This window comes from Mugil cephalus, chromosome 16, assembly GCF_022458985.1.
Source record: "Mugil cephalus isolate CIBA_MC_2020 chromosome 16, CIBA_Mcephalus_1.1, whole genome shotgun sequence".
Lineage (NCBI taxonomy): Eukaryota > Metazoa > Chordata > Actinopteri > Mugiliformes > Mugilidae > Mugil > Mugil cephalus.
The window spans coordinates 8,166,974-8,179,690 of record NC_061785.1 but is presented as its reverse complement, the minus strand read 5'-3'; the positions used below and the strand labels follow the sequence as shown (position 1 = coordinate 8,179,690).

The following is a 12,717-nucleotide window of genomic DNA, read 5'->3' as shown; positions in this document are numbered from 1 at the left end:
GTTAAAGTGCATAAATGCGCCCACACGTTCGGCGTTGGCTTGCAGGAGGCAGTGTATCCATATCAATGAGATGAACTCAGATTCCTCCTTGCAGCTGCAGCCTTGAAACTCTGGGTTGCTGCTGGAGTATATGTGTGTGTGTGTCTTATCTAGCTGCAATATCCATCCTCCTGTAATAAGCAGAGAGAGCAGCTGTGTAGTCTCTCCTCCCACACCAACCTACCTTGATACATGGAGCAAATTTTTGTGTGTGGTCACTTTGTCCTTGAAAGCTTTGGATGCTCCGAAGGACAGCGGTGCTAGATAAAGGCGGCTCAATTATGCGCACGTGTGTGTTTGAGTTTTTCCTTTCGCCACAACTCATCATGCATTCGTCACGCAAAATGCACTCAGGTGGAAAGGATGAAATAAGCAGCTTTATAAAATGACATGAAAAAAAAAAACATCCCAAAGATACATCTTGTACAAAACACATAGATATAAAAAGTGAGGCGCTGTTTACAAACTACATGCACAATTAGTCTTCAGAGATAACTGTAGGTCCTCCATAAAAAAGTAGAATTAAATAAAAAAAGAGATGCTAAAGTGTTAGTGGATTTGGAGGACAGGAGACTGAGTGTATGAGGAGATTATCAATCAGCAGGTCTCTGCTGTATTAATCTGAATGAAGATCATCCAGTCAGACTGTTCATGTCGTGCATATGCTGATGTCCCTAGCCCCAAGCATTTGTTAAACTGTTTTCAGAGTGGTTTGTTTTGTTATCTCGGGACACCAGATGGATGGCGTTTCTTGCATAAGAATGAAATCACCAGTTCACTACTTCGTCTACTCTTTCTAGTTTTACTTCTAAATAACGTTGCGGAGAACCTCGCCCATCTGGCACTCCAATCAAGTTAAAACAAACACAGGGGTATCTGGGACAGCTGTTTGACCTAGATCCGATCAAACTATCCGCAGTTCTTCCGTAGCTTTCTTTTCTTGGATTGCTACAGTGTTTTTGCCCGTGGATCACAAGGTTTAAGGAGGACACTGGACACTGTGTCTTCGCTGTGTTGCTGTCCATCTGAGGTCAGATACACTGAGCTTGAAACTCTGCAATGTCCACGTGGAATTAAAGCAGAAATGGGAATAAGATAGCGGTATGCGGGTATGATTTCTTTTCGTGCCCAAAAACTCGGCAGATACATCAAAAGGTGTTTGTACACCCCTGCTGCATGCAGCCTTGAAAATAAATCACCTCGAGAGCTGCATGTTGAACACAGGTGTTCGTGCATTAAAGACTGCCTTATGTCCTTCAGAGCTAGCCTTCTTCTTTGCCTGAGAGAAAATAGCTTTTGTGTGGAGATAAAATAGAATCATTCTGTTCACAATGTGCGTCTTCTGTGGATATTTGGATGAAAGTCAGCGCTCTTGTTTCTCATCTAGTCCTAGAAGCCTCCTGGATAACAGGTGAAACATCTTCAAGAAGCGAAACGAAGCACAAATCCACTCATGCGATTTGGTCTACCATGACTTGGACGACTGGGAGTCTACGCACGCGTCCAGGCTCAAGGTGTTGGCCAAGGAGTACATTGTCACGCGGCTGCTCCTCGAAGAGGTCCATGCTGGCTGCTGACAGGAAGAGGTCTCTGTCCGGTAAATCTGCGCCCGAGTCTTAAACAGGCCGAAGCGAGCCGCCAGGAAAAAGAAGTCCCGCCGGAAGGTACGGGTGAAGAAGGCGTACAGGAAGGGGTTGGCGCACGAGTTGATGGGGTAGAACAGGACCAGGAGGACCTTAGATTCCGAGACGGTGATGAGGGGGGTCTTGAGCGCGGCCGAGACGGCGAAGAAGGAGATCGGGGCCATGCAGATGAAGTCGGTGAAGATGAGGACGGCCATGCGTTGAGCCACGCGCGTGTCGGCGTGGGCCGGCACCGAAGAGGGATTGCGGAAGGTCAGGTAGATGCTGAGGTAGCAGCCGCACACACAGAGGAAGGCCAGGATGTTGAGGAGGAGCAGGGACACTACATAGACCTGGGACACCAGATCCTCCACATCCATGGGCAAGCAGATGCTCACCTGCACGAACAGACACATATACAAAAACAGAGTAAGCCTAGTTCACTCCATTTCCACTCCATAACATGGGCTAAAAGTCTTCCTGCTGAGAAGCTGAAACGAGCAGTACGTTGACCTCAACTAAACATGTTGCAGTTGAGTAAAAATAGAAAGAGCACATTTAAATGTGCGTTTATTGCAGTTCAGATTTGTTCACATATTGTCAAATACTATCCAAATTGTTCCAAGGTGCAACACAGAAGCTACACTCTGAAACAGCCAGAGCAGGCTTCCCTCATTCCAGTTTGCACACTATCTGTGTAATCCTACAATCTCCATCTTCAATTTCAATTCAATTCATATTATCGTACACAAACATGTAGAATCTAATAATACAATATATAGCTGATGACGTTATGTGACAGTTTGAGCATGTAAGAGGAATCATGGGCAGGTTGGAGAACTGTTCATCCAGGTAGGAGTAGATAACTAACTGCAGGAGGCCCAGAGACTGGGCAGGCTGATGAGACCAAGACAACAGATGTAGTTTGGAGCTCCATAAGCCAGATATGCAGCACTCCAGGCCAAAGATCCCCACAAGAAGAAGAGGGGTTAGCAATAGAAAAGTAATTATAAGAGATTAGAGGACAGGAGCTCGGTGCCAGAGAAGAGAAAGTGGAGGATGATGCTGGGGGATGATGCTCAGTGCATCATAACTATACTATATACTATACTATAAGCTTTGTTAAAAAAGGAGCTTCTGGCCATTGGAACAATAATGGCCCAAATTTGGAGGTTCCAGTTTCATAGTAGTGAGATTTTGCTTTTTCTTCTCAGACAAGATACTTGATTATGCTAATTGAGATTCTAATTATTGAGATTATTTTATATGTTTTATTCACATTTCCTTTCATGTGTCAGTCGGTTGTTTGATTCAGTGTGTAACTGATAGATTATTCTATTCTATTCTATTCTCCATTTTGCATCCCAAACTAAAAGGACCTGAGCCAATTCTGAGAGGAGCACGCACTAGCTAAATTGAACACCCACTTTGCTGTAGCTGCTGACCCCGACCGTGGGCAGAAGCGCGGCCGCCGCGGCGAAGATCCAGCCGGCCGTCATGATGATGCAGGCGTGTCTCAGGCGGAGCTTACGGTCCAGGCGCAGGGCATGCGTGATGGTGTGCCAGCGCTCCACGGTGATCGCCGTCAACGTGAACACCGACAGCTCGCTGGCAAACACCTGCACGTGACACACAGACAACGTTCGTTTACCGCTCAGAGGCGACCAAAGCTGCTGCCTGTGATGTGAGCCGTGAAGTCAGCTCTCGCGTACACACCGAGAAGAAGCCGGCAGCCTTGCAGCCCAAGCCCTCCTGCCAGTCTATGGAGTGGTTGTAGTACTTGCCACGATATAACATGTCTACGGCTGCTATGACCGCCAGGTAGATTCCCATGCAGAGGTCGGCGAAGGCCAAGTGGCACATGAGGAAACGGGGAACGGTGAGCTTCGATCTGCTGCCTGACGATGGAGGAAAGAAAAGCGCGTTCAAAAAGGCACATTTACTACTATTTCTACTACTACACAAGGAAATAAAAGATTATATACACAATTGCATGCACAGTATGATTGAAATAAAATGCAAGAGAAGCATTTCATACTCAACAATACAAGGACAACCACTGCGTTCCCCAGTAGCGCGAGGATAGAGATGATCCAGATGAGGATGCGTAAGGGGACAGCGGACATGATGTCCTCACACGGGTTAAAGTCGTCCGGCACCGGGCTGCAGGTGATGGAGGTGGAGCAGTGCGCCCTGTAGAAGAAGGGCTCATTCTTCGCCTCTGGTATAGCGCACAGGTTGTGGTTGTTCCTTGATCTAGCACACACACAAGTACAGTACTCGTGAACAACCTACGTATTTGTCTTTTTTTTTTTTTTCATTCTTTCCAGGTAAACCATGAGCTGTAATAGTCGAGCAGGAGACGCGCACTTGTTTCTCTGCATGTTCTGGAAGGCGCAGCAGTGAGACGAGTACGTCAGGTTGGCCTGGTGCAGTTTGGTGAAGAACCGAGGAGGAGGAAGTTTCTTCAGGTTCTTGGCCGACTCTGCGATCAGTCTCTTGAGTCCCCCGAGGATGGAGCCTGGCAGAGAGCTGAGCGCTGTTTGGGAGATGTCACTGTGGGAGCAAGGAGAAACACAGCAGCAAGTTTTTTATTTTTATTTTTTTATCAACTACTTGTTATCTGTTTTTCTATTTAGATTTGACCTAAGATCAGTTGATAAAAACTTATTTCTCACAGGACAAACTAATCCACACAAAAATACACCAGAAAAAAAAAATGATATGATTGCCAAGTAATTGCAGGGAACGAAGACAAAAACATCACAGCAATGAAAAAAAAAAATAAAAATGCTCTCTGTATATTTTGTATTTCTACAAGGTTTTATTTAGCCTCCCCATATGTATTCTGGGTTTCTCCTGCATCATCCTAAGTCAAGTGATGATGAGCAGGGTGAATCATGTGGGCATGAGTTACATCAAGATGTCATGCTTACAGCACTTCCAACTCACTGGAACCCGCGAAGGCGTTGGGACTCATGTGAGTAAGCTGCCGATTGCCTTTCAGAAATCTAAGGGGAAAAGAAAGAGGGCAAGATATTTTGAATGCGGACTTTTTTATTTTTTTTTTTATATCTTCAGCTTGTAATTGTGTCTCTGCCTGTGACTCACAGTCTTTGCATCTTTGTTCCATTGAAAGCGTCACTTGCCACCTCCTTGATGCCATTTCTGGTGAGCCATCTGTCAATAGCAAGAGACGCCAAGTTACAGTCGCGTGGCTCCAACGCACAACATTTCCAGCAGCAAACTTCTGTTCTGATCTCTCGACGCTAATTTTAGCCTTTGCACCTCTTTTGTTCTCTTTCACCGACTCGACAGAAATGCAACGGATTTCAAGTGAAACACGCTAAGAAATTTGGAAATTCCTCCCTTTTAGCTGATTAACATGGAATTCGTGAGACACATTCAAACTTTAACATGTAAAAAATTATAAATTCAAAGCTTTACCGTGGAATTTGACATACATCATATGAGACATATCAGAGTTAGCCTATATGAGATTGATGCTCCTCTGGTGCAGCTTTGCCAATATCTGTTGTTTTTTGTTTGTTGTTTTTTTTTTTTAATTCATCCCTAAAAATCACCCATTAAAACACTGTATTGTTTTAGTGAGTGAAAAAAATACAAACATTACTTTTTTAGATAGTTTAAAAAAAAAAAAAAAAACGAGCTAGGCTAACCTGCTGCTAGCTATAGCTTAGCTATACATTTAAGCAAAAATGAAGGAAGTACAGCTCGTCTGGCTTAGTCCACAGCTTAGAAAAACCTACCTACCACCAAGACTCATTAACTGACAAGCAAAACAACAACTTGTGAGTGAAAAAAATACAAACAGTTCTTTTTTAGATAGTTAAAAAAAAAAACGAGCTAGGCTAACCTGCTGCTAGCCATAGCTTAGCTTTAGATCTTGATGTAAAAGTGAAGGAAATATTTTCAACAAACGGTACAAGTTCCGTTAATGTCATGTCAAATTTTATCATACAGTAGCTATACTGTAAAATTGTATTATTATTTTTACTGAATGTAATAGGCTGCATTTTAATGTTGCAGCTGGTTTAAAATAAAAATATTAATCTCACTAGAGTAGAAGTAAATAATAAAAAAGCAGTGTGAAATAGGCTATTATTTATATGTCAGTAGTAATCGAAGAGCAGCTCAGTGTTTTTACTGAGAACATTTACAGAATGTTTCTGAACATTTTGATAAATAGTGAATGTGTTTACATCTTAGTATCTCCAACAGTTGATAAAAGTCTTCAACAGGAAATATCTCTTCTGTTAAACTGATGAAGTCTACAATAATAATATGTATTTAAAAGGAAACTTAGTAAATGTTTGCGATCGCTCTCTAACAGTCTAACACAGAGTGTGATTCAGCAAGTCAGTTTAAGCAGGATTCAATATCTGCAGCTTAAAAGGATAGGAAAATAAAAGCCGATCAACACAAGTAAGAGTGATTCTGCAGAATTGAGAAAAGCAGGAGAAAAGCAGGAGAAAGTGCAGCCAGCGAAGAGGGCAGAGAGCATTTCAGGAAACATTCATCACCGTGCATGAAATGCCCACTCAGATGTGTGTGAGGGTTGTGGTGCATTTCTGAAAAACAAGAAAAAACAAACCAAGAAAAAAAAAAGAAATAAAAAAAAAAATGCGCTGAAGCCCTTACATCTTCTTGATAGTTTTAGTGCAGAGGCCTCTGAAGGCATTGGCGGGGACTTTCTTTAAGTCGCTGTTCTCCTGCAGGTGACTGAGTGTCAAAAGATCAAAAACACACAATAAATAAGAAATACTGTGGAGAAAACAGTAGAATTTTCAAGTGGAAAAAAAATGACAGATGAACAGTATGTGTGCTTTAGATACTAAGACCAAGCTAGAAGGTAGATAGCTTGAGTAATCTGTTAGCGCTTCTGACTGACTGCAGTGTTGTATACTCTATATGTTGGTGTGATTTCCTCTAGTCATATTTTAGTGTGCAGAAGCGTACACAAGAGCAGCGTGTGGGTGCGTATCTCTGCATGTGTTTCCAGTCTGTTTCTATCTAGTAGTGAGACTCACAGCTGAAATTCATTGTAGGTGGAGTGGACCTGGGAAAAGTTGGGAAAGATTTTCAGGCCGGTGTAGGAGATGGTCCTGTGACGTGACACGAGGAAAGAAACCTCAAACGTAATTACATTCACTTATTCACTCAGATAAAACAAAATGAAGACATTTAGTGTCTGTTTCTCAGCCTGTAAAACGTTGATCGTTAGGATATACAAGCTTTCAGTTTGAAAAAAAACTAAACAAAATCCTTTGAGCACTGGTTTAAGATAAGCAGTAAAATTAGCAGGATAAATGATATCATATTCAGGATGCTAACATCAGCTGAGCCTTAGAAATTTTGCAGGTGTTTGCTGACACTTTTAAATTTAACTGTGGCCATTACAGTCATCCTCTTGGTACAATAAATATCTGCACTTCATTCAATAAGAAATCCCTCCCGATAGTGATCAAGACATTGCACTTGCTTGTTTTTTTTTATTTTTATAAGCTTTTTTCATTGAATGTAGAATAAATCATAAACCTTATCTTAAAAAAATTACCAACAAATTACAACATAAGTTTTCCTGTGCTACTGTGCCCTTGTTTAGAAGTAAGAGATGTCCATCAGCACAGACTCCTGTGTCCCAGTGTCCCAGTTTACATAAAATGGGACAAATACAACAGTGACAGTTATGATAACATCTGTTAAGGACATTAGTTCACTTCCCTTTACGAATGGTTACGTTGAAAATTTTACAACAACTCAGCGTGGCTTATCTGAAATAGTGGGTGAGTAATTCAGTGGGGAAAAAAATAATATATATGTGTGTGTGTGTATTTTAACCTCTGTATTAAGTGTGACATTTGATTTCTCTTCCGGGGATCCAAGCTAATTAAAAAATTATGTCTCTGGCCGTTCAGAAGTAGGCCTGTCACCCATGGCCCATATCGGACTCATAACCAGTCTGAAAAACACAAACTATATATGTTGACTGAGTACTCACATAAACCTTAGTTTCATGAGGTTTCTGAAGGCGTCTGAGTGGATGAAATGCAGGTTTCTTGACTTTGTTATGGTTCTGAAAGGAGGACAGTCAATAATGCACTCATTAGTTTATATCTCTGGTCTTGAGATTAAAGGGTCTCAACACTCTCCTTACCCCCTTACTCTGTCAGTTATACTTACATCTCAACGAGTTCAGGGAGATCAGAGAAGGCGGAAGCTCCAATTCTTTCTAAAGCAACATTTTCTGATATTAAGCTGGGGCAGACAAAGACAAGACACGTAGTATGTTTAAACATTATACTGTTAGACGTTCCTTCACCGTGCTTTCAGTCACCAGTGGGACAAAATTAATTCCTATCACACAAAATCATCAGGTTGCAGATACCGGATGATTAAATTCTGACGAGCTTGCACAGTAAAGAGCTTAATACCTGCAGCCCTATCCACCCTAAATAACAGACTTCTTTCTTCTCCCCTGTGTCTTCCATCTATGTCCACCTCATTTAATGTCCAATGCCATAAGCTGTTCTTGATTTGAGCACTTTCTTGTCTTGTCCGATCTTATGTTGTGATTAATACATGTACAGTCAAGTGGAAACAAATCTCTCTTCTGGGGCAAATAAAGTCTAAAGGGTGTATTTTGTCTCCACCACGTTTGCCGAGCTTATTTCCCAGCTATTTGGGCGATCCTATTGTTTTGTTCCGTTTTAAAGACTAAACACGCAAGCATGTTGGATAAAATACTCTGCATGTAGCGACTCCTAGAAATCCACACACTCACATGTAAGTGAGACGAGGGAGGCCGACGAAGGCGAGATCGCTGATACTCTGCAGTTCGTCATTCTGCAGTATGTTCCTAAAGTTGGAAGGAAGGAAGCAGTGGATAGAAGACGAAAAAGAAAAGAAAAAAAGGATGCAAATGCCGGTACAGATATTGACATAGATATTTCTTTTTGTCAATTTCACTAAAGCTTACAGTCTCCTGAGGTGCTGCAGGCCGGTGAGGGCACCCTTGGGAATCACTCTGATCTGCGTCTGCTTGAGTTCCCTGTGGATTCAGAAACACTAATAACTAACACAAATTCACAGCGGACAATCATGAGTGGAGACTAATGAAGGAGGCTAGTTCCTCACATTTTCTTTTCATACAGGACACAAACGGTGTCTATCATGTTTAGGAACTGTACAACACCCCGAGCTTTTTGCATCTGGCTGTTGTGAATCACTTTTGAAATGGCCATCAGCTGCTGCATACTTTTAAATATCCCCGCTGTTCCTTAGCCTTGACCTTTGAGCAGAACGGATGAGAACACACGCAGTTGATCACATGCATATGTTGGGAATAGTCACTACTTCTACGACAAAGTATGTTTATGACTTGCATAGCAAAGCTGTCCTCATGCACGATCATATGCATGTTCCTGCAAACGCTTCAGGTGAATCTAATCTTTATGACAGCCCTCCCCTTTCTCTTCGAAGCCTTGAGATTCTTTCCAGATGCATAAATAACCAAAACATCAGGTGTTGGACCCCTGATGGCTACAGCTTCAGCTCTGCGCCACTGTGTCAAGAACTAAAGGTCTGCGATACTTGCACGGCCTTGAAACATAACACGCAGAGAGTCTGGCACAGGTTTGGATGACAAGTCGGATACCTTGACATGCGCTCCTTTGTCTGTATGCTAAACATGACGCCTATGTCAATCTCATAACATAAAAAACTAAGCCTTCTCATCCAAGGGTAACTACATCAGGGAGTAAAAACTATACTTTGGCAAGCTGTATCCACCTGCTTCTAGTATTCGAGCTGGGTTAGACAGCTGCAGGTAGGCGCTTCATATGTAGTGTCACGCAAAACCATGAATATTCATCTTTTCCTCTGGAATGGGGTTGAATTCAGCCTTTTTCGGGATGTCATATTTTGGCATGGTGTTGCCGTGTAATCGTCATTGCTTAGGCACTTCCTTGATGATCTCATTACATCTCATCTTCTACTACCGCTTATCCTCATGAGGGTGGTTGGAAGCCCATCACAGGGCTAACACAGACTCACATCTAGGGGTCAATTTAGAATTACCAATTAGCCTAATGAGCATGTCTTTGGAGGTGGGAGGAAACCGGAGTACCTGGAGAAAACCCACGCAGACACGGGGAGAACATATAAACTCCACCCAGAAAGGTCCGAGCTGGACTCGAACCAGGACCTTCTCGCTGGGAGGCATCAGTGCTAACCGATTGCGAGACTCATTTGCATTTAATTCACAAAGGCAAGTCATGGACAGCAGTGCTATGACTCAGGCAACATGATGCAAAAAAAAAAGAAAAAAATTGCAAAGGCCGGCATTAAACAGCAACCACCTGTCGACATCCAGTCAGTTTGGTGAAGAGAGAGCTAAGTCGAAAGGCAAAGCTCTCAATTTACTGGTTGATCTACGTTCTAACCCGCACCTATGGCCATGAACTTTGGGTAATGACCGAAAGAACAAGATCGCGGATACAAACGGACGAAGTTTCCTTTGCTTGGTGACCAGGTATAGGGTAAGGAATTTGGACATACGGGAGGAGCTCAGAGTAGAACCGCTGCTCCTCCACATCAAGAGGAGTCAGTTGAGGTGTTTCAGGCATCTGATAAGGATGCCTTCCGGACACCTCCGGTTAGAGGTGTTTCAGGCATGTCCCGCCGGACGGAGGCCTCTAGGTTGGCCCAGGACACGATGGATGGATTACATCTCCTGCCTAGCCTGGGGGGTTCCTCCAGAGGAGCAGGGAGAGGGCCGTCTGGACCTCCCTCCTGAAGCTTCTGCCCCCGCGAACGAATGAACGAACCAGCAACCGGTGACGAAGGCCAAGTGGGACATTGCCTCACGTCACCTGTGTCTGGACCAAAAAGTTGCAAAGACCGTAGCCAATAGCCAGCTAGCTTTCTCCATAGGAGTTAATAACTAATCATACCAGCAGAATCGAAAACCAGGCGAGCAAATATTAGCACGGAGGCTAGGTAGCTAGGTAGAGCTAGGAGTGAAACTACTAGTTTTTCTGAACCGGTTCTCTAAACTGAACAGCTGAACAACACAGAGTGATCGAAGTGCAGATTAAACAAACTGAATCTGAAAAGCAGCCATCAGGAGTCCAACTAGTGGCAACAAAGCGGCTCAACAAATGGCTCTTGCGTGCAGTGCAGCAATTTAACGGAGAGGAATAAGGTAACCGGGGAGGTTACAGTTTTTGTTCAGAGAGAAAATTTTCTCTTGCTCATGAGACTCAGCATCTTTAAGCTGAGGATACTGCATGGCCAACAGTGACAGTAGGTGTGCTTGCACCGCAAAATGCTGAGGATGAACACGCATGCTTGACATGCATTATGAATGAATGTTTAATAAAACCGGAACTGACAGGGGTGAAGTGCAAAATTCATCCACGGGGAGATAACGGAGGATTAGAGGGGAAAGTCTAAATGATTATGCATGCACACAAAATGAGAGTATTAGTTGTAAATATTGAATGTCCCTTTAACCTGCATCGCTATGAGACGGGCAATGGGAGGTAGTATTTTTAACAGTGTAGGTTACGGTTCACATTTCACACATTAAAGCCCATTCGCTCCTCATCATATTCTGACCACGACCCCCGTAGCTGCAAAGCAAACGCGCTAAAGTTCTGAGAAATAACCCTGAACGGCTTCATAGGGTCTGCAACAAGCCGGGGTGGAAGAGTTTGAGAGATGTGAGCGTTTCACAAAGGGATGAAGGCGTGCCGAAATAAATTATTGAACAAATGGGATCAAGAGGTTTTCGGAGCTTGGCTTGGGAGAAAAAGTCAGCATATCTTGGGCTCTTCCGCTGCAGTCTTGACCTTTCTCTGTCTCCCAAAATGTCTGCATGCTGTAGACTTTTATGAAAAAAATCTTACAGCGGATACAGAAATATAAAGAACCAACGACAAATAAATGCTGAATGCGCTTCATTTAGGGGGCGATAAGGGGTGGTGCTGTCAAGAATGATACATAAAGTCTCATCCTGTTTTCGGTACAAATGCCAAACAGAATGGGAATCAGTTAAACAATATTACCTTTAATTCCACAACATAACTTGATACTACACTAGCCTTCGAGGGATTTGTTTCTACACCTTCAATGGCTGCAGGACACGCTTCGCTTTGTGTGTTTGCGTACTCACAAGCACTGGGTGCTGCTGGACATGTTGGAGGGTATCGCCGTGGCCCCGGGTCCCACCGGGAAGCAGGTTTGTTTGGCCAAAACGGTCTCCCGTCCGGGTCTGAAGCCCAACTCAAAGCCGGGTGCAGAGGCCGCCTCCATCTTTATCATCGCAAACTTCAGCATCACCAGTATCGTCACCGTCATCATCTTCAGCCTGTTTGCGTCCAAACTGTGTTTTCACCTATTTCCTTCTTCTTTCGTGTCTTTTGCAACGATTTTGCCTCCACCCCCGCTGTGTTCACACGCAGACAAAGGCTTCCACCGGCGCCAGCGTTTTACACGGACGTATTTGGTCCGGTTACTCACTCAGGGCGCAGACAGAGGACATGTGAGGCGTTTTCTGCTGGGCAGCGGTGAATGTTTGGGGCGTGTGAAAAGCTTCAAGGGTGCATGAGGATGTAGGAGGTCTCTCTGCTTGGCTTTGTGTGTGTGTGTGCGTGTGTGTGTTTACTGTGTAAAAACCCCACAGCACGTCACACGGTACATCCTGATAGGATGCTGTGATTTAAGAAAAACACTTTTTCCACTTGTTTTTTGTTACTTGGTTTCCAGTTGAGTCTGCGTTATTTGCAGTTTAAGAGTAAATAGCAGACAGTAGGAAACCTGATCGGTTTTCTGCCCCCCCTTTTAGCTTCAGGTCAACGATCGAACACAAAAACACAAGTTTGCAGACCGCGCAGGTGTGAATCTGTTTTGTCTTCTGTGTCATATTTGCGTTGAATGATGAGCACAGTCGGATAACAATGGACATAATAATCCTTTCTACTCGGCTCATCACACATCGCCAGGACGTGCCGCCACCTCGCAAGGACACTGT

General features: G+C 43.6%; 1 protein-coding gene across 1 annotated transcript; it reads right to left on the bottom strand.

Moving 5' to 3' along the window:
* Positions 1–398: 398 nt before the first annotated feature.
* Positions 399–12,333, bottom strand: fshr (follicle stimulating hormone receptor). Its single transcript, XM_047608127.1, has 14 exons — positions 11,860–12,333; positions 8,662–8,733; positions 8,467–8,541; positions 7,866–7,940; positions 7,684–7,758; positions 6,713–6,787; positions 6,324–6,404; positions 4,773–4,841; positions 4,598–4,672; positions 4,032–4,217; positions 3,700–3,917; positions 3,378–3,559; positions 3,089–3,280; positions 399–2,059 (listed from the first exon to the last, which is right to left on the bottom strand). Exons 1-14 carry the CDS (start codon positions 12,045–12,047, stop codon positions 1,505–1,507), a joined length of 2,118 nt encoding a protein of 705 aa, XP_047464083.1. The 5' UTR covers positions 12,048–12,333; the 3' UTR covers positions 399–1,504.
* Positions 12,334–12,717: the final 384 nt, after the last annotated feature.

What these genes read in the sequence shown, in the direction of transcription:
- fshr (XM_047608127.1), bottom strand. Translation starts at nt 12,047, where the DNA reads ATGATGACGGTGACGATACTGGTGATGCTGAAGTTTGCGATGATAAAG. An exon ending in TCCAGTGAGTTGGAAGTGCT is followed by an intron (nt 4,218 to 4,597) that starts GTAAGCATGACA and finishes TTGCTCCCACAG; the next exon opens with TGACATCTCCCAAACAGCGC. An exon ending in CAGAACATGCAGAGAAACAA is followed by an intron (nt 3,918 to 4,031) that starts GTGCGCGTCTCC and finishes TGTGTGTGCTAG; the next exon opens with ATCAAGGAACAACCACAACC.